This window comes from Porites lutea, chromosome 6 (assembly GCF_958299795.1).
Source record: "Porites lutea chromosome 6, jaPorLute2.1, whole genome shotgun sequence".
NCBI classification, from domain to species: Eukaryota; Metazoa; Cnidaria; class Anthozoa; order Scleractinia; family Poritidae; genus Porites; species Porites lutea.
In genome coordinates, this window is record NC_133206.1 from 12,113,009 (window position 1) to 12,134,981 (window position 21,973).

At 38.3% G+C, this 21,973-nt stretch overlaps 2 protein-coding genes across 2 annotated transcripts; one reads left to right on the forward strand and one right to left on the reverse strand.

The window, feature by feature from the left end:
• Window positions 1–36: 36 nt before the first annotated feature.
• LOC140942386 (zinc phosphodiesterase ELAC protein 2-like) lies at window positions 37–11,446 on the forward strand. The gene is made up of 14 exons (XM_073391352.1): window positions 37–287; window positions 1,033–1,352; window positions 2,271–2,551; window positions 2,979–3,190; window positions 4,009–4,153; window positions 4,768–5,261; window positions 5,771–5,909; window positions 6,526–6,561; window positions 6,967–7,067; window positions 7,894–7,972; window positions 8,206–8,326; window positions 9,335–9,413; window positions 10,256–10,400; window positions 11,246–11,446. The coding sequence occupies exons 1-14, from the start codon at window positions 124–126 to the stop codon at window positions 11,339–11,341; spliced, it is 2,412 nt and encodes an 803-aa protein (XP_073247453.1). The 5' UTR covers window positions 37–123; the 3' UTR covers window positions 11,342–11,446.
• Window positions 11,366–19,802, reverse strand: LOC140942385 (uncharacterized). Its single transcript, XM_073391351.1, has 6 exons — window positions 19,706–19,802; window positions 16,352–18,730; window positions 15,562–15,772; window positions 14,260–14,326; window positions 13,364–13,633; window positions 11,366–12,887 (listed from the first exon to the last, which is right to left on the reverse strand). Exons 2-6 carry the CDS (start codon window positions 18,700–18,702, stop codon window positions 12,541–12,543), a joined length of 3,246 nt encoding a protein of 1,081 aa, XP_073247452.1. The 5' UTR covers window positions 18,703–18,730; window positions 19,706–19,802; the 3' UTR covers window positions 11,366–12,540.
• Window positions 19,803–21,973: the final 2,171 nt, after the last annotated feature.

The window sequence follows — 21,973 nt, forward strand, 5'->3', positions numbered from 1 at the left end:
TATGTAGTGCATATAAAAAGCAATCTTGCATCCAACTCCAACATGGCGGACTCACTGGTGAGGATGTGAGATTTCAACGTCTTTTCACCGGCACTTACATGGAAAAACTCGTAAAAATTGTGAATGAGGTTATTATTCAGACTCACCAGCATTCAAAAACAAAGATTTCTGAAATTTATGGCTGCCACCTCTAGTACTAAAGCGTCTCCTAGAGTCTACCTTCAAGTTCTTGGAGCCCAAACTGAGGACACTTCTCCTTCGCTTTTCATCTTCGCTGATTCACAGAGGTACAACAGCTAAGCTGTTATTAAAAAAACTGCAGCTACCACAATAGTCTTAAACTTTGTAGGAATTAGAAGTACATAAAATAATCTTAAATCAATTAAGGTTATTTATATTGGACTCACTGACACTCTGCGAGCCTGTATACAGACTCCCCCTCCCCTCAGTAAAACAATCGGTTAAGGGAGGGGAGGGGGCGTCTGTACACAGGCTTACACTTCGCAGGATTATACCTGCCAACTCTCACACATTATGCGTGAGTCTCACGCTCACAGACTAAAGACATCGGTCTCACCCATCAAGGACAATTTCTCACACCTGACTCACAAATCTGAACAAATTGCTTTTTAACACATGATTGATAAGGAAAATTCAATTCAACTTCCCCAAAAATGTTCCAATAAGGCATTGAATGATGACTTGGTGTCCCAATGAAATCAAAACACACTTAAATTGTTGTCTTTTATATGGCTTCGAAGTGGTCAAAGTTCGTCGGAACATCTTCGGGCATTTTTGGCAACATTCGGAAGCCTTCGGAAAGTCATCGGAAATCTTCAGAAGTCGCTGGGACATTTTCGGAAATCCAGTCCATGACAAGGCAAAAATCTCACGCATTTTGTGTGACTGTTTGAAATTTGGCAGGTATACAGGATCTACTAGTAAGAACAAAAAACAGTAATCGTTGTTTTATCCAAAACCATCATTGTCAACATTCAATTTCTCACAAAAAAAATTCTTTGTTATCATCAGATATCTTTTTAACTGTGGAGAGGGGACACAGAGGATATTTAATGAACAGAAGTTAAAACTTTCAAAACTGAACAACATCTTCTTAACACGGATATGCTGGGAGTATGTTGGAGGATTGCCTGGTATGGCAATGACTTTAAGGGACAATGGAAAATCAGAAATCAAGCTACTTGGACCTAGCAACCTATCTGATTTCATCCATGCCACAAGATTCTTTTTGTATCATGAAAGCTTGAAGTTTGATTGTGTGGGATTTACTGGAAGTGATGGGGAGGAATACAAAGATGAAAATTTGACAATATGGCCTGTTATCATAAATGGTAGGTATGACCAACCTGTCCCTTAAGATACAGTATTAAATTGAAGGATTCAAGTTCAAACTAATCCATTTTGACATCCATTTTAAGATTAAGCAGCTTTTAAATGATAAGAATCAGAATAAGAAAGTTCTTTATACAGATGGCTTATGTCACTCCAGATGGTTTTAAATGGGACACTGTCATGAAAAAATGAAATTGCTAAAATGCAGAAAATACCAAAAACCTAACATTAAAATATCAATTGAAATTGAACAAAGAAAAATGTCACAACCAAGAAGACTGAAATCGAAAAACCTTCTAAGCTACTACTGAGATTTAAATCTGTTCTTATAAGTAATAATATTCTAAAAGCATTATAGGATGGGTTTCTTATCTCCACAGGGAGGGCATTCCAATCTGGTAAGGCATTGGTAAGGCACTTAGATAAGGGGGGTGGCTGGGGATCCTTGGGTGTGGTATGCAACCTGTTATTGGGGAGCACCCCATCACCTCAAGCGCTGAGGTCATAAATATCACCTAACTGATATAACAAAATCAATATTTTTATTTGCTAATTTACATCAGTCCAGCCTAGTCCCTAGGTGTTCTTGGCTCACTTAAACCTGGACTCTACCGTGAGCTTTGACATCACCAGGGGAGACTCACCAGCTCCTTTCCATACTTTGCACGTACTATAGGGCAGGAGAGAACAGCTAGGGATGAGGCTGGCATCAGTCTAGTATTCTTAGATATTCACAAGATTATTGCTGTATTTCCTGCTGTTACCTCATGCATTAAGAGCTCATGGGCAAAGTACCTTCTAGGATAAGGGATAATCAATACTTTTTGCATATTGTCCACCTAGCTCTTTCTTGAATAAGTCTCACTAAACCAGGTATGGTCTCGTGTGAAAACTCTCACATTAATATTGTTTACTAGATTCACATCAACTCTCAAGTAGCCATGATCATGAGGCTGAGCAAAACTCCAAATCATTGCATGACTCATCCTCTTCCTCACATGGGGAAGACGACCTGCCATCGCCAAAGAAGTTGAAGTTTGATTTTAAGGTGTCCACTGCTATTTCATACATCTGTCAACTTGCCTCACTACCAGGGAAGTTTTTTCCTCAGAAAGCTATTAAGCTCGGTGTGCCAAAAGGTCCATTGTTTGGAGAGTTACAATCTGGAAAAACTGTCACGTTACAAGATGGACGTCAGGTGGGTTTAGTAAATTGCTAGTAAGCAGGACCATGTAAGTCTGCTAACTGCCTTGAGAATGAGTGTTGTAAAAATTAAAGCGAGGAAGCCACCATACTTGAAAACTGTTGTCCTGTACTTAAATTCACATTTTTAAACAACTCTTAGAAAAGTTGTCGGGAACCACGCTCTCTGAACCTATGAAATCAAGGGTGCCAAACACCTATGATTTGTTCAAAACTAAGTTTCCCTTCTTGCCACAAGGCAAAAGAACTTCACTTCGCACCACCTGTCTCCTTTGGAAAACAGCCATGTTTAAGGATACTAAATTTTACTTGTTCATAAACTTAAACTTCTCAAAGCATGTAGGTATCTGATTCAAAGAAAGTTCAATGTGATGTTATGATTGAACTTATACATGTATTTTGGTTGGTACAATACTCTCCAGATCCAACCAGAGCAAGTGATGGAAGCAAACCAACCGGGGCCATTGTTTATGATTATTGAATGTCCCTCAGTAGATTACATTCCATCTCTGGTGACCAACAAACAGCTAAACCAGTACTGGGAGGAAAACACACGTGTTATGCCTGCTGTGATTGTGCACTTGACACCAATGATAGTTTTTGAGAATGAAGAGTACAAGCAGTGGAGAGAGAGGCAAGTGAACCCTTTAGGTCCGAAGAGTGACCAACATCAATTTTCTCCTAACAGCATTAGCAGATCATCAAGAGTAAATTTTATGAAAATTACTAAATTGATTACCAAAGGGAGAATGCTTTGATCTTAAACCAAATTCTCTCAAATATTCTTAAAAGAAATGTATGGAGATCAGTGTGGAGAATTTGCATGTGGATCTTGGGGCTTAAAGGGTTAAGATGTTTTTAGTCAATGAGCTGACACTCATGTCTCACCTCAGAAACTGTGGTTTGGATTAGATTCTCAGGCTGGATGTTCATTTTATTATTTGAGTTGAGTTTTTCGTTGGCTGTTGGTCATACACTGAGTTTTGTATCTAGGTTCTTTTGTACCCCTCCCCCCCTCCCCCCTCAACAAACCAGGGTTCCTATCTCCAACTCAACTGGGGACTTGAGCACCACAGAACAGTAAATGTTTTCTTGGTCAAAAGATCTCTATTCTTTCTTTTTGCAAATTTTCATTCTGTGCTAATTGTATGTATTTATTTACTCTTGGGAATTGATAGGGGTGTTGTTGTCTCAGTGACCCTTTGTCGTTTCACATAGGAAAACGTTTTGAAGGTCATATACCTCAAGTTTTGGCCTCCAGTTTAAGATTAAATTGATCATTTAAGTTTGCATGATTTTGTGTCACCCACTTGCCAAAATTTAATGGTCTCATCAAACCATGTCCACCCCTTACAGTGTTACTAGTGGGAGAAGAAGTGGCTACCCTATAATTTGGAATCATCTGCTTGTGTATATGTAAATCTTACTAAGAAACTTCTATTTGTTTTCCAGGTTTGGAGATACTGTGTCGCATTTGTTGATTAACAAAGACGTGTGTGCAACACCATTGATCTTTCAGTCTCAAGCAACAGTTCAGTGTAAGCTACATTGCATTGATCCAGAGATTTTTCCTTTACTGGAAACCAATAATATCCCTGTGAGTAGTCATGGATGTATTACGTATTAATGATATAAATATTGTTGCTCCTTTAAAATTTGCCTTAGAAAAGAGATGTCCTGAAGTCCTGTTTTAATAATTTGTCATCAGCACTAGACCATAGTGCTGACAGTGAAAACAGTAAAGCAGTCCTGACAATTGTAAACAAATTAAAAAAATAAGTTTATAATGATATTAATGAGTAAAAAATTAAAAACTTTAATTCATTGTTTTGGAACACCAATTTAGCCGCTGTGGCATTATGTGAAAATGATGTATCACAAAAATATGTTTCTTTCTTGTTCGTGGCATTGTAAAGGCAAAAGTCTAAGCCCCCAATCCAAGACTCATGCACTCAATGGGTGTGAAAAAATTGACAGTTTGGTTTCCAAAAATATGTGTATAATCACTCAACACTCATCTGTATTTCCTTGTGCTGACTAATTTGGTATGCTTCAGAAACAATCATTGAACTATGCTGTTGACATGATTATTACAAAATGTTAGTGGAGTAATCTTGATTTGAAGACAGACTTCTGACTTCTTAATAGCACTCTTTTCTAACAAACCCTTAAAGTTTTTGCGTAAAATACGATTGTTGCTGTTTTCTACAGGATGTCACAGCCTTACCAAAGAACTGTGTTTCTGGAGAAACTTTCTTGCAGTTTCATCTACGACCACTAAAACAGCAAGGGTTTGATAAAACAAACATACCACAAAAACTGAACATTGACTCTACTTTACAAGAAACTCAAACTCTCTTGGCTGGCAGTTTAAACACAATAAGTGTCCCAAGCTTTCAACTAAGACATTATGACAGAACAGAACTAGCCACCTCACTTGGCTTAGTGAGGTCTATTTCGACAAGCAGTTCATCTGGATCACAAGACTTAATTACTGATCTGGGAACAACAAAAACAATTAAAAACTGTGTAAGAGATGCCTTAGAGGCAGTTGGGACAAAAGTGAAGTCTTTGGCAGGGTCAGTGGAAAGGAAAGCGCAACAGTTCTTTTCCAATCATGAAAACTATGAAGTTGTTTTCCTTGGAACTGGTGCCTCTATTCCTTCTAAGTACAGAAATGTTAGCTCAACACTTATCAACATGAGGTAGGAACAATATAATGAAAAAAGGGCAAATAATGTTGTTGTAAAGGATATGGGGTTTTTAAGCAGTTTAGTCTGGGATAGGGTCAAGAAATCAGAGAGTTTGGGTGTAGAAGAGGGTATCATTTTCCTGAAAACTGATCATTATTATCTGTTGAAAATTTTAGTGTAGACTAGGGAAACTAGAAATTATTAGCAATTGGCAAATAATATTGTAAGGGGCAAGTTTAAAACCAAGAAAGCATTGACCTCAGTAGTTTCTGGAAAGTAGTGAACCTCTAGGATAGGGAATGAACTTTGGAATTAATTATATATAATGACAGGCAAAATTCCAATTCAGCTGAACTGTAACTCTTGTAGACACTAAATTAGTTTTCCAAGGTCCTAACAGCACATCCCCACCCAAAAATTCCTTAATTCCTAAAAAGCTCCCTGTTGGAAATATTTGATATCAATCCTTCACAATTATGTAACAGTTGGAATTTTGTTTGGTTTTATGTACATGTTCTCAGCGATCAAGGTTCAATTCTATTAGACTGTGGTGAAGGAACATATGGACAGCTATATCGGCATTATGGAAAATGTGTGGATCGGGTTCTTTCACAAGTCAAGTGTGTGTTCATATCACATATTCATGCAGATCATCACTTGGTATGACCCAAGAATTCTTGATTATTTATAATGGTAATTGAACTGAGTGGAGTGCGGTTTGGTCTGAAATCATACGCATGATTTTAAAATTGTGCGAGTTTGATTTGAAATCATGAGTATGATTTTAGACCAAAATTGCTCGACACAAAGTTCAATTACCACATTATTACAGCCATTTTGAATTCTCAGAATTCAGTCAGTACCTGATATTTATTTCGCCAAGTAGCCGGTTGCAGCAAAGTGGGTAATGCAAAGTGGGCAAGACATTCCATCATTCTTACCTGCGAGGCCGAAATAATAAATAAAACAAACATGGATGTATTCATAGAATTCAGAATTTGTTTCATCTTTTCTGCTCATGGAGTCAGCCTTACAAGAAATAACTGTTTCTGGCAGACTTGTCAGACTAGCCAGAGTTATGTGATCAGTTGATCTGATGCAAAATTTACTAAATCATTAATGCCAGCCACGTCACCAACAGCCCTAAATTCAGGGCAATACTCACTAGGACAATCATGTTCAACCTGCTTATAATTAATATGTATTACTAATAATGTCTGCTTGAAATATTGCTTATCTTCCTGTTATGGTAACTTGTATTTTTTTTATAATTTAGGGTTTGATACGGATCCTACAGAAAAGAGACACTTTGGTGAGTATATTCCTGTGAGATAGAGTCATCTAATGAGCCTGAAGAGTTAAAAGGTTATTTATTTCCAGGCCTCAGAAAGAGTTGAAGGAGTGCTTATTTACAGCTGTGTTATTGAACTGCAGTTTAATCAGCAGGAAAATATCCCTACCCCCCCCCCCCCCTACTCCCAGATGGTTCATTGGCTTACATATTCCCCTACCCTTCTGGAAATTTTTTTTATATCTTTAAATTTTATATTGCTCAAATAATATTACCTTATTGGCGCTCAATTTGGTGGATCTTTAACCTTGTGTTTTTCACTATTGTAAACAAATCGCGAAATTTAATGCCGTTCTTTCATATTTTCCTATTTACAATGTATATTGGGAAAAAAACACTTACATTGCTTAACTCAATCTTTACCAGGGGAAAGAGGTTAGTTGTGATCCTCTGCTGGTGATTGGTCCTGATAAGATAGGACAATGGTTGACAGAGTATAACACAATGTGTGAAGACATCAATTACAGGTATCATGACAGCCTTTTAATCCTTTCATTCCAAAGAGCAGTGAAAATAAAATTAATGTATGAAATGGTCCCTTTAAGTAAAAGTGCACCGCCCCTCTTAACTTAGACAATAATAGTTCCCTGTGATTAATTTGATTATTAATTTATAATAGTTTAAGATATTAATACTTTTTGTCCACAGACTTAAAGGTGAAAACAATCGGTGATTACATTGTTGAGACACTTAAATGGGTACTTCACAGAACAAAACAGTCTGCACTTCCCCCCTTTCTCTCCTCCATGGGTTATGTGTTGTTTGTTACAGGTAGCTCATACGGTGGCACAAAATTGCTTGGAGGAGGTAGGGGAGGGATCAATTTCCACTTTAATTTGAAGTTGGCAAAATGTTAAAAAGGGCTTTTAAAGCAGTGTCTCTACTAATTTTGTCAGTGATTGTAGATCTGTGTTAGGTCCTGTTCACATGAAGGTGGGGGACCCCAGGTAGGTCAGGTAACCCGCTTAGTTGGGGTAACCCGCCTGTCTATATAATCTCTCATGTTAATTTGATCACGTTTACATTATAGGTGGGGTGACCCACCACATGTTGCCTCACCTATCTGGGGTCCCCCACCTCCGTGTAAACAGGCCCTTCAAGATTTCTCCAGACATATATAATTGACTCTAGGATTAAAGTGTTCATCAATCAAAGGAAGATCACAGACAAGTTTAATTATTTAATACAATTCTGGGAGAGAAAGACAGTTCTTTGTAATAACGGAGCCCTAAATTAACCTTGCTGGACTCTTTTTGTCATGAATAATTTTGAATTTATTAATTTGTTTAACAGGTTTGTGGATAGTAGTGATTTGGTTGTACACAGAGATGGAGATCACTTGAATGTTCTTGGTCATCTTCAAGCAGAAGAGGTAAGTCTTAAAAATAGCAGCAGTTGAACTGCTGTAGGGATAACCTCATGATTCTCCTTCAGGTGCCGTAATGGCTTCCTGTAAACAGTGTATAATATGGATATATAAGAGTCAAGATCTTTAGCCAGCTAGACTGGTCAAATAGCAGAATTTCTAAGTATGATCCCACTGAAGCAAAGAAAAAGATTGGAACAAATAAAATTAATAGTAATGCTTGGTCATGATCTTATTAGGTTTTGACAGTTCCTGTAGATCACTGTCCTGAATCCTATGGGTTGGTACTAAAGCACCAACATGGGTGGAAGGTTGTATACTCTGGTGACACTAGACCCTCCCCAGCTTTGATTGAGGCTGGTAAGTCATTCTCTCTAGTTCAAGTTTAATTAGTATACCGTAAAATTCCAAAAATAAGCTGTGGGGCTTATATTTTTCATTAAAGGCTCTTTTGAGGGGCTTATATTCGGAGGGGCTTATGTTCGAGGGAAATTTGTGTTTCAAAATCGATTGGGCCAGCCTAATAGTTGGACGGACATTTACCATTTTGGCTGTGTTTTACTTTGTACAAGCCCCCAGGAGGCTTATATTTGGAGGGGCGATTTAACTGAGGGTTTTTTGCGTTACGAGTTTGGGGGGCTTATATTTGGAGTGGCTTATTTTCGGAATTTTATGGTGTACAATAGTCAGTCATGTAACAAGACCAGTTCTTTGTTGGTCTGCAGTAGGTGCAAATTCTGAAGTAGCACTTCAGTCTGAAACCATACTTATTGGAAATGCATGGTCATTCAGCTCAGTTATTTCAAGTTAGTCTACCACGGCCAAATTGGCTCAGTTGGTAGAGCACCTACCTGCAGATTGGGGGGTTGCCGGGTTGCACCCCAGGTCCAGACTGAATTTGCCCTGCAAATAGGTTAACCTTCCAGTGGCTTGAATAAATACATAAAATGGTGGTCCCAGTAAGAGATGTAAAAATGGTGTTCAGCTTCTCAATTTGTATTTTGGACTTGAATTCAAGAGAACGAACTTGGTTTCTTTGCTGCAGGTCTCAGCCTGAAGCACTTGCAGCCATTAATTGGACCATTAAGTAACTCCTTTCCACTAGTAATCTAAGTAGAAAGGCCTATTGACTGTAGAGGAATCCTTTGTAGACTAGGGTGTGTATAGCTTAAATTCCACTGTTTGCTCTAGCCACACACTCCCGAGAGAAGACCAAGGTATAGAGGAGGAGATGGGGACCTGCTTTATGATCTTGAAATGTGTTTTCCTCATGGCATGTCAGTTCTGTTCTGTCGTGTTCATAAAACAAGGTTTAGTTCTGTTTATGCTGGTGCATTTAATAATAATAAATTATTGTTTCAAAAACAGGTAATGGGGCAGATCTTCTCATTCATGAAGCTACTTTGGAAGATGAACTCAAAGCTGAAGCTCTGGCCAAAAAGCACAGGTTTTGTAAAAAAGAATAATAATTATCTTACTGTCTTTATAATTGCTTGTTTTCCAAGCTAACTTGTGAGGAAGAGAGATTCTACTTGTTGGGTGTTTCTGGGGACAAAGCAACGTTTGTGGACTTACACTGTTTACTGTACTGTAACAACTCGGAATATTTATGTTGGCCCTTTAGAGACAACAAAAAAGGCATGGGTCATATGGTATCTCTAAAACTTTGAGGTGCTGTACATTCTCATCATGGTCCAATTCTCACACAGAGCAAGTGACCCTTGCTGGGGGGGGGGGGGGGGGTGGGGACGTACTGCCGTATAATCATGTTCTATACAGGTATGTACCACTCTAAAGGGTACGGTTTTCAAGAAGTTTAGTCTAGGATAGGGTATAGCAATCATGATATTTGGGTCGAGAATAGGCTACAATTTTCCAGAAAGCTGTTCAATTGGTTAAGGATGTCAGCTTAGACTAGACAAACTGGGAACGGACACTTGCAAAAATGGAATTTCAATTTCAAATTTACCCGCAACTTAATTTGATAGCAAAGAAAATGCACCAACAGATTAGATGGGAAATAGCAACTCTAGGATAGGGAGGGATTTGGGGAGTTGAGCCTAGTATAGGTAAGGAAAACTCAGCTGAACTAGGTCTGGTAAAGGTTAAGGGTTCCAGGATCCCAGTGGCACATCCCCCCCCCCCCCATTACCAATCCCCAGGTTTGACATTGTGCCGGTGGCAGCTCATGTTAGCTTACAGTTTTAAAAAATTAACAGCATTACAGATGAAGTTTTATCCCCAGGGAAAAAGATGTAGCTTATCATGAGCATTTCGTTTTCATTTCAGTACAACAACTGAGGCAATTGAAAGTGGAATGAAGATGGAAGCAAAGTTTATCATGTTAAATCACTTCAGCCAACGTTATCCCAAGATTCCCATCTTCAGTGAGCAGTTTACAAAGTACACTGGAATCGCATTTGACCACATGAAGGTAAATAAATTGCCCATAATACTTCTACACGTATATATGGCCACATGCCCAGGTCTCACCTGAAATTTTGCTGTTGGCATACATGGGCGGATTTAGGGTCAGAACCATTTTGTACTATTTTGATAGAATTCCATCTCAAAAAAATGAAAAGAATTTAGAATATAGCTGTTAAGTGTCCAGGCCACCCCTTTCTGAATTTTCTGGATCAGGGTACTTCCTTATAAGAGGCTAATGGGGATGTGCAGCTGGATGGGGTTGCATTTTCATGACTGGATTGACTACAATGCGGTCGCATTTTCAATAGAGTTTCCAGAATGGGGTCGTACATTTTCTGATTTTTGGGTGAGACAGTTCTTCATATTTACAGTTAGCAAGCGTACCAGAATGTTTGTACTGTAGTTGTAAACTAAATAAAATGTTCTTCATTCAATATAGGGTAGATACATAAATAGAAAGTGACTTAGTTGGGATCGTGAAAATTACATATTTGACCAAAAGTGACTAAGATGAGGTCTATAAATGGCCACAGAACAGACTATAATGGGGTAGGGGCTCTGAAAGGCCAGCGGCACATACCCAACAAACCCCCCCCCCCACCCCCTGCCGGGGATCCACCACTGGCATAGTTTTGATTGTCTTGGTCTGAAATTGCATTATTTGCATCTACATTCTATATTTACCTTTCTTAAATTTCCTGTTTTACTCTGTATTGCAGAATTACTTTTTCCACAAATTAAGTGAGAGTTATGACCCTTCTGTTTCCAGTTAATTAACACTGTGCAACAGACAGGAAAAATACTGACCCTAAAGTTTGAACTAAATAACTTTTTATTGCAATATTGCAGATTAACTCAAGTAATTTGTCAAGGATTCCTCAACTTTTGGGGCCACTTCAAACTGTGTTTGCGGAGGAAATTGACGAAATGAACAAAAGCAAGTGACAAGAGACTCTGAGGCAAAAAAAATAAGAATATCATTCTTGTTTTTATTAGTATTTACAATAATTATGTATAAACTGTTTCCTCTGCAGAAAAGTACAAAGCTATTTGCAGATGAAAAATACATGTTTTCTCTTTAATAAAAAAGTTATTCTTATAACTTATTTGCTCAGGTATGTGTTATAAGCTGTTTGTGTCCCTAATAAAAAATTTATTATTTGCATTTCATTGTTTAACATATTATTAATATAATTATTATTTTTATAAAATCAAATATGAAGAGATGCACAGCAGTGTCAGTATTATTTTACATTATTTATTATCACTTGGTTTACACCTCAACTACACGAAATAAAAACTTTACATGTAGCCACCTTCCTACAAACTGTCTCCATAATACTGGGCTGTCATTAAGAGCCGGGGGCTGGGGATTTCCTTGGCTGCTTTCAAAGGAAAATAGAAGGAAAATAGAACCAAAAGAAATCCCTAGCTGTTTGATTCCCTGTCTACTTGCTGTATTTACCTGGCAAATTGAAATCTTAGTGACAGCCCTGTAATATATTATAAACTAAAATTAAAAGATCTTTTATGCTTGACATCAGATAACTCTTACCAAAAACATAACCGAGACGTCAAAGTTAATGCAAAATAACAACATACAATGACATACAGTACCTAATATAAACCCTTCCTGGCACAAAAATTCTGACTTGCAGAATTTTTTGCTGAGGCCAGCCCTCAGGATGGTTATACTGACTGAAAATACATAGAGTTCTGCAAATAAAATCTAATAAGCAGCCAGCTGCTTTGATAACATAAAATAATATACGGAAATGTTACAAAAGAATACCAGTGAGGGTTTGAAATGTATGAAATGTGTCTCCAAAAATATTATATTATTTTGTCACTGTGCTCTGAAAGGGATGTCTGCAAGCCACTAAAAATTTCACAAAATAGCAACGACTAAATACTGAACAACAAAATTAACAGTTCGCTATTGCTGCATTGTGATTTTTAAAATTTATAAAACTACTACCACAAAATTGGGGCTAAAATTGGTTACATATACAGTGTGCCCTGTTCATGGATGTAAGTCAATCAACTACACGTCACAGTGTACATGTATATGAAGATAACAGTAGTACTGACATTAAAATACCTCTGCCTTGATTACTTTACATGACAGACTTGTACATTGTACATCAACCCATCTCAACTGCAAGACAGCATTGTCTTGCTACAGAATTAAGTCCAATTTTGCACAGTGCAGATGAAATATTACTCAGATTACATCTATCTGGATAAAGATCACGCCATGCTACCAACACTTGGTATGCCATCTCCTGCACACCATCCTTGCTGCAATCATTCTCAATTTCCTTAATCTTGCTCTCACCAACACCCAACACACGGCCAAGTTGTCGCCATTTGCTATTTCCAACAAGTTTCTGTGCAAGATCTTGAAACTTCTCTTCCCAGTTTATGGATTCTTGAAGTCTTCGTTTTCTTGCATTCTTTTTTACACAGGGGCATATCTTTGGTTCCATTTCTATTATGAATGATGAAATTTACTTCAGATTGTTTAATATAATTATGTTATTATTTTATGCTTTCCAAATGCCTTCAGACTATAAAAGAACTTAAAAACCCTTAATATGTAACTCAATAGAAAAGGAAAAGAACTGAGAACAAGCTGACATAATTCAACAGTATAGTGTAACTCATGATTAATTTTTATACTTCATACTCAAATACAACTGTATGTTTTGGGTAGTGTGTCTAATATTATGGACAACACATTTTAGCAACAAAGTCAAAGTTACCATTATTTTACAGTTTATGGAAAAAAGCCTTAGATGTAGGTCAATATTGATAACCTGCTAGATTGTCCTTCTAAATTGCCTGAAATTTCTTAAGAAACAGAACAAGGATTTAACAGTATTTCAAAAGTCACTTAGAGCCTAATGTTCCATGCAGTCCACCCCTTATTTATTTATTAATTTTATTCCATTGTCGTCATCCCACCAGATCTCTCTTCATCCATCACTCTTGCCATCTCAGTTCTATTTGACATGTGTTGTTTAGTCAGGCTGCCAGGTGAGCCAGTTTTGTAAAGAGCTGAGATGAACTTATGTGGCGTCCCTCCACGGCGTTTGTAGTCAGCAATGACTGCTGCCATAGGATCGTCACAACCACTGAAGTTGCTTATTTCTTTTGGAGTGTAACCCAGACTCTCTGCAACTTCATGCCAGACCTCATCCCCCATGTCTTTCTCAGCCTTAATACTCAACAACGCTAGAATTAAGACAATCAGTCTGTCAGTTAAAACAAGTCTGCATTTTGACCTAAAAAACTGAATTTTAAAGCCACGGATGCCCTAGAGGGAAGAAAGACTTAACTCTTTAAATAATAGACGATTCCACAGTTTTTTGAACTTTTAACATGCACCAGTTAGGAAAATCCGTCGACACCACTGGAAAGAGCAGCTTAAAATTAGTCAAATTGCCAAGTTTAAAAGCAATAGGTCTTAAATGAGCAAAGATACAGCTTTGCAAAGTTGCGAAAATTTACTGATATTTGGTTAGTAGGGGGCAAGTTTGTGCCCCCCACCATACAAATGTCTAAAATTTCGAAACTTCACAGAACAAAATCTTTGATAGTTTTCTACGAGTCAAGTCACATTCAAACTTGGCAATTTTAGTAATTTAAAGGCACTCTTTCCAGTGCAGTTGACAGATAATTTTTCCCTAACTTGTCCAGTTAAAAAAAACTGTTGAAAGGTCTATTATATAGTGGCAGTGCCTCTGATGAAATTTTCCCTACAATAAAGCACACAAACAAAGCCTTAAGTATTCATTAGTTACGGTGAAGTTAAGCTGTATCATGCATTTCCCTTTGTGATGCCAGTTTCTCTAACTTACCTGTAAGTTCTTTAGTTAACTGTACTTCCCAGTCCAAGGAGCAGTCTGTTGCTTCAGTTTCACGAGGCTAAAATAAAATGTGTATAAATAGAACTGAGACTCACTAACATGCACCCCAGACATGACTTATAGCCAAGAAGTATAAGTCTAAGACAGAGAAAGCAGTGGACAAACAATAGAACCAAATACTACGCTAGCCCTATTAACAATGAACAGAGCTTTCTAGTAGCAAGATTCAATAATTTGGTGACAGAAATAGTGAAAATTGGTCATTATAAAACCTTCATGTACAAATGAGGGTCAAACCTCAAGTGAGAAACCTCAAATACATGTATATAAAACAGGAAACACGCCAGGTGTTTATGTTTATCCAATGGCATGTACAAAAGAAAAAAACAAAATGCATCTTGGTGAAACAGATATGTTCCTTATGCAGATTAAACGGAAAATATCAGTGATCATCAATGCATTTGTCCATAAAGGAAACTATGATCACTATCATGGTTACTTTTTCCATCTAGCATTTCTATAGCCTGAGAAAACAGACTACATTTCCTGAGGCCACCACTGGTTTCCCTAGAGGAGTATTATCATGACGCCAGGGCGACTTTTGCGCCAGCACGATTTCACTCCAGTTGCCTCTTGTGGCTCTGTATTTGTTTACATGATACCAGCACAAAATGTCAGCCAGTGCAAGTCACATTGGGGTGAGTTCACCCCAGTTGTACCAGAGTGAGAATTTCACTCCAGTAGGAAATTTTGTAGCGGTATCATGTAAATGCGAAATGACCACTCTTCTGGTGTGAAATCAGTCTGCCAGTAGACTGTAATGGGTAATGCATGCATGGTGTTTGCCAATCTGAATGGCACGTGTATTTTATCAATGTGAAGTGTACCTTCATACAAACGCGATATGAAATGACTCAGTCGTCATGTAAACGTGATACAAAATCAAGAAGTCATTGCGGTATGAAACTTGCCAGTGCAAGTTTTCTCATGTAAACATCCCCTAAGAAATGACATCTAAGAACCAGTGCAGAAATTGCATAATAATGCATCTTTTTCCAGATATGGGTAATGCTTCTGATTGAACAATACAAATTTTCAATTAATCAGAAGCACTACCCCGATCTGATGATGCATTTAGTATGGAATTTCTGCACCCATACCTCAAATGTCATTTTGCAAGGAAACCAGTGATGGTATCAGGAAATGTAAGCTGCTTCTTCAGGCTAGCAAATCTATACACAACTTTTTTTATCAATTGTAAGAAAACTTGTGACCCTAACTTAGTAGACATACCTTATTTAAAAGAAAGGAAAGAACAGGTTTGTTGCCACCATACTGTGATGGCTGCTCTACAATGACACTTCCAAAGTTACCATGATCAGGAGGCTCGCCAGTAAATTTACATCCAAACTGCATCACAAATGGTCGACCCGTAAAGTTCTCTACTGCCACAAGTTGCTTTACCCCTACTGAGGGGTCTGCTTTAAAATGATGTGATTCAAGTCTGAAGGAAATAAACAGTGTACAGTAAGTTTTCAAATGTTACTAACTTTATGTACATATCTTGACCCTTCAGTTCAATGAAGTAAACATGTGTCAGCTGAAGAAGGAAAACAAATTAATTAAAGGTTGAGAATAACCCTTTCCACGCTCATTCAATACTACAAGAGCAGATGCATGCTTTTGTAAACTAACTTTTGTTTTGTATGCAAGAAATTGGCTCATGAAATAAATACCGGGATTTGGACCATATTTGACTCCAGTGAACGCTAACCTTAAATAAGCACCTACCCTGAATAAATGCCACACCCTTCACTAACAACGAGGTACTTATTGACTTCTATTTGTTTCTTGACATTGCTAATGCTGTTTAGTATTGCTGTTAAACTATGTACTGTTATTTATTTGAATCTGGTAGTAACTAACTTTTAACACATTCTTAAAACAAACAAAAGAGAAGACTACACATACATGTCTATGTACACCTAACTGCAAAGTTAAAACATGCTTTACCAACAATTAAAAAAGATTATTGTGTGCCTAGTGAAGCTCTTTTCAGTAATACGGGGGTTTTCTTAGTTACCTAATTTTTAACTTTCCAGTGCTTAACATCTTTGGTGCAATGCACTTGCCCACAAGAAGAGGAAAGTTCCCAATTCCCTCTAGAGGCTTGCCAAATCTGTAGCACACTACACAGATTCCAAACCTTCCTCCAATGCTGCTGATTTCTGACATCAATGCTTGAAAGGACACATTAAAGTGAAACAAGGGTATAAGGCTGGAGACACCAAGCTTTGCTTCCCACAGGACTGAATCAATGATGTCCCATAAAACTCTGAAGTATGAGAAATGCTCCACAGAGAAGTACACTGAGCACAGATTATCATTGTCATTATCAATGTGCATAAAGTTAGGCTGGAATTGCTCCCAGGTAAGTTCTTCACCTTCCACAGTGGAGCTACACCAGAAAGTAAGCTGTCTGTCTCCATACCTCTCTTGAATTTCCTTGCCATCTGGTAATGGCAAACGAACAGTCACAAAATCATGTGTGTCAGGATTGAAGACACAGCCATGAGGACCCAACTTGACAACAGGTGCAGCAAGAGCAAGTGCATCTGCATCTGAATGATCCACATTATAAGGCTCATCTGCATAAAGGACCTTGATGGAGGCTTCAATGTCATAAAGCAGTGACGTTTCTGGAAAAAGAACTTCCACGCCAGGAACTTCAGAAACATAAAGACAACCACCAACTCCAGCCCTGATAGTCTTACGAGCCTCAGGGTAGCCTTTTGAAACAACAACGGCAAAGAGACTAAAGTGGTAGGCTTTGATTTCCACATGCGAAGCAAACACATTGTAGTCCTTAGGGCTCATTTTCTCCCATTTTACCCTTTGTCCAACACCTGTGTCACTGCAAAGACATATCACATGATCATTCTTTCCCACTTTGACGTCACAAGGTAGGTTTATAACAGCCGGATCATCTTCATAAAATCTTGCTCCATGTGGTTCCATCTCAATTACTTCACTTGCAACAACGTGAAGATGACCAAGCTTAGGGTGGAGTGACACATCCTCAACAACATCAAGAGTGAATTCATGCTGAAGATACCCAGAGAGGTTTTCCTCAGGAATGATGACACAGATGTCTCCAAGAGTTATGTGTCGACGCCTGTCAGGGAGTGACTCCACCTCTGAATCAACATCATAATCATCATCAGAGATATCACTCAAGCATGAACTGCTGTCATCACTTGAGAGGTTTCTTATTCTTAAAGCTTTATTGTTGTTTACAGCATCATCCGACATTGACTGATAACTCAAGAATGAATCTTTTCTGAGTAAAGGCAAGTGCATTGCCATGTCAGCACTTTCTGTAAAAGATGAGCATGTTCCATACTCACTAGTTGTCATACACCTACGTCTCTTCCCAAGGTTCTCTAAATCAAGACTAAAATCTAACTTCCTCCTTGAAAATGAAACCTTTTCAGGTTGATGCTGGTTCTTCTTTTGTTGAAGATAGTCAATGTTAAGCTTTCTTATCTCTTGCCTCAGCAGGATCTTTTCTCTTTGCTCTTTTATGAGGTTCAGTTGATTGAGCTGTGACGCCATTAATCCTGACACTGTGTGCTGGTGCTGGTCTAAGTATCCTGGGCCAAGTGGGCTCTCAGAGGATGGCACAGCTGGATTGAATAGATCATTTGACAAACATTCAGAAATACTTGCAGGAGGTACCTCTTTAGGCAAGCTTTTGGATTCTGTGCCTGGGTGATGTGACAAATCCTGATCACATTTACAGCTGCCTTGATGCCTTGTGCAGAGTTTTACTTTACAAGAGGGCAAACTTTTTCTTGTAGGAGAAAGCAACAGTTGGTAATTCAAGTCTGCACCTTTGCTTTCAACTTTCATCATGGTCTTTATTCTAAAGTACTTGCGCATTTTCTCAATTCCATGTATATACACTTCTCTAGGAATATTCTCTATCAGATTATAGAGGATATAGAGGTGGCGAAGATGTGGCAAGCAGAGCAACCACGGTGGAATAATCTCAATGACATTACCAGAAAAATTGAGCCATTCTAGCAAAAGAAGATGCGAGAGGCAGAAGGGAATTTCCTGAAAACCGTTGTGCACCAGGCTAAGCTTCTTTAGTGAAGACAATTTGTCAAAATCTCTGGGCAATGTTTTCAGATCATTTTTTCCTAAATAAAGTTCCTCCAAGCAAACCAGGTAGCAGATTTCTCTTGGTATTGACTGAAGGCCATTATAACTTAGCTCTAGGATTCTCAAGTTGAGTATGAGAGGCTTCGTCAAAACCTCTCGAGGTACACTTGTGATGTTCTGCCCGCGAAGATCTAAGAAGCTTTGGCATGACTTGCTGGCCCTTTCCAATACCTTATCCTTTTCCTTGCGCCCAAAAGGACTTCTCATTTTCCCTCCATGGTGGGAAAGGCATCACCTACAATAATAAAATAAGACACTGTAAAAAATTACAGGAGATTCTCTTCCTCACTTTGTATGAGAACTTGAGAGAAGAGAGTGTTCACATTAGTGAAGCCTTCTGAGATGGGTAGCCTTGTTGCTTTATTCTCTGGACAAATGTCAGCTTACTAGCAGCTGTACATGTTGCTGGCGATTTTTTCTGTATCAAACACGACACCCATTATGGCTGATTTTCGTATAATATCCCAAATGCTCTAAAAACCTAAATAGCCATAACATGACCAAAAAAAAGACTGAATTAAAAATGGTGGTAAAAGGTTGTTCATCTGAGTTTGAGTTTTTTTTAAATTTTTTGTGTAAACTGCATGCATTGCTTAACTTCACAGTCTGATTTTAGCATTTACAGTGTCAGTCCCACTTGTCAGACCACTTGTTGCATTCTCTAAAAGACCGCACAAGAACACTGCAAGAATCACGCTCGGCAACTTGGACTACGAGTAAGAATACAGCTTTACTAGGTGTGTTAGTGAAGTTTCAAGAAAGGGTCTCCATTTATATTGGTACCGCCGATCAACAAAGTATTAAACAAGACACGAAAACGTCAGCCCAAAAGTCAAAACAAAGTCAGCGGGTCAGTCAGTGGTGAAAAAGGATGATATTATTGATCGATCAAGCGTACGTGATTGAAAGAGAAGCCTTGATCCACCTTAAGAACAGCTGATTTTCATAAAAAACAATAGATTCAAATGTACAAGAACCTCTATATATGAAAAAAAGACGTTACTAACTTACTAGTAAGTTACAGTACAATTAAGTTAAACTCTTGTCGCTGAGAGACCTCGAGTGACTTGTTTATAAGTGAAGTTTAGGAGACAATTTTTATAAACAGTTTTTCTGTAAGTTCTGCTTCTCTATAGATCTCTATTACAAGCTACTTTGAAAGTGTGTGTTTCATTTACGATTGTTTTGTAAGAGGACGAAGAATAAGTACCTGCACTCTTTCATCATGAACTATTTTTCACCTTCTTTCTTTCCACACCGCATAAACAGCAGCCATGTGAACGCTCCACTAACCACTGACTGCCAAGCCTGGGCACGCGCATGACAAACAATGGCGCTTTGTTGTTGCTATGGAGACGCTATTTTCGACGCTCAGCAGGCCGTTTCTGACAACACGTGGTCGTGTGTCAACAGAAAAGTGACAAACGTTATACAAGAAAAGAAGTCACTTAAAACTATAAAATTCTTTTCGCTTGCCATACAAGCTGTAGTCTGCTACACAGCCGTTTTTAGTGTCGTCACGCAACGATCCTCCCCACAAACAGGAGGATCGTTGCGTGACGACACTAAAAACGGCTATGTAGCAGACTATACAAGCTGCAGAATTTATGATTCTTCAAAACGTTAAAAATTATACCACTACCCCCCCCCCCCCCCTCTCATTTGATCCGTCGTTTATTCGAAACTTGTGGTCAGGTCACAGTATTAAAATCTCTTACCCATAAAAAAAAATCTTATTTTTTAATCTATCAGTAACAGTATGGAAAATCCCATTTGAAAGGTTGAATGCCTGATTTTCGTTTGGAACCAATCACATGTCTGTTGCCTCAGCCGAGGTGGGGGGGGGGTGGGGGGGGTGGGGGTGGGGTTAAGAAAGTTGTAAACGTGAAGGCTCCGCCCGAAAGTCCCAACCCCTTACCCTGTTATGTCATCATCATCATCAATCTTTATTTATACACGAAATGGTATCACTTTTACATGGTCTTTCTAGGAGTCGTGAGTAAAATTATACTCAAATACTCTAAGAAACTACTTGACTATGTTCCCATGATATGAAGTTTTGAAAACATTTAAACTAGGCAGGTTTCTAATCTCTGAGGGAATCTTGTTCCACAGAACAGATCCTCTGTAGTGTAGGCTCCCTTTTGCAGACCCAGTTCTGGTTCTGGAGACATAACAATTTGACTCCGAATTTCTAGGATTGTGGGAGTGTACATTTGAGGTGTTGGTAAAGATTCGCCTCAGATATGACGGGGAAAGATCATTATGAATTTTATACATTGTCACAGCCAACTGTTTAAGTCTTACATATTCTAGCCTTTCCCAGCCAAGCTCATCCAACAAAACACTTGAGCGAACCTCATAGTTAGAAAAGGTGAGAATTCTAGCAGCCGTATTCTGCATCTTTTGAAGTTTGTCTGCTAGTCCCTTATTGATATTATATTACATACCAATCTTGACCGAGAAGGTACTCCTTTCGTATACATTCTATGGACAAAAGGTACCCCTTTCACTTACCTGCTGTAAATGCACTGTCCACTTGGCTAACGTTTACAAATGTGTAGCCAGTATGTGTTCCAAGACTTTGCAGTGGCTGCTATATCAGTCTCAGGGAACTTATCAGTTCTGCAAAGTACCAAAGTAAAATTCATGGCTGTTTGTATAATTTTCAGAACTCGTACGAATCCTGGCGTGCACCGTTGTAAAAAAATTAGTTTAAGGACAATTTTAGTCTGGAAAGGAAATGAGGAAATACACCATTTTATGTATACAACAATCAATGTTCAAAATCTTGAGCACAATTTCCACTACTATGTCAGTAGGAAAACACAATCCAGAAATCGAGAAAAAAAGCGTCATATTTGTTTTCTTGAGATGATCTTTACTGACAATCAAATTATTTCCTGTTACATCTTAATAGATTTTCATCCTTGTATTCAATCCAATGTACTTGTGTGTTTTCAATTCTTAGACTTTTTGATCGAAGGCCATATTTTAGGTCAACTTTATGGTCAATGGGTTGTCCCTCCTCAATTGAAGATTATTGAAGGCCTGTCCCCCTCCCCCCCCCCCCCCGGGTCCTGTTGAATGAATAAATTGCCGCGGGTGAGAGGACAACATATGTGTGTGGAAAAATGGCGCGGTTTTAGATTTTTTCCGCTCTCTACCCAAAACTCAGCGCGCGACTATTCATTTGACAATTATTAGTGCATTGTTTTGAACAACATAACGACCAATTCACCATATTGCTCTTTAAAATCGCGCATTGCTCGCACAAACTACAGATTAGAGTGATTCTACTTAACCCGTGAAATAGATAGTAGACTGCTGCGCTCTGCTATTCACTGATCCCATTGAATTCTTTTGTTTACTTGTGGCTATTTAGCATTGTTTCAAGGGTTGTGCTAATTTCCACAATTAACTGTAAGCTCTTAGCCATCGGGAAGTACAACGTATAAGAAACAACTATAAAAGTCTG

Excerpts from the sequence above, each read along its gene's own strand:
- LOC140942386 (XM_073391352.1), top strand. The coding sequence starts at position 124 with ATGAGGTTATTATTCAGACTCACCAGCATTCAAAAACAAAGATTTCTG. Across the intron at positions 9,414-10,255 it reads GCTCTGGCCAAAAAGCACAG|TACAACAACTGAGGCAATTG; the intron begins GTTTTGTAAAAA and ends TTTTCATTTCAG. Across the intron at positions 10,401-11,245 it reads TCGCATTTGACCACATGAAG|ATTAACTCAAGTAATTTGTC; the intron begins GTAAATAAATTG and ends GCAATATTGCAG.
- LOC140942385 (XM_073391351.1), bottom strand. The coding sequence starts at position 18,702 with ATGAGAAGTCCTTTTGGGCGCAAGGAAAAGGATAAGGTATTGGAAAGG. Across the intron at positions 13,634-14,259 it reads GTTAACTAAAGAACTTACAG|CGTTGTTGAGTATTAAGGCT; the intron begins GTAAGTTAGAGA and ends TCTTAATTCTAG. Across the intron at positions 12,888-13,363 it reads GATGGATGAAGAGAGATCTG|AAATGGAACCAAAGATATGC; the intron begins GTGGGATGACGA and ends CATTCATAATAG.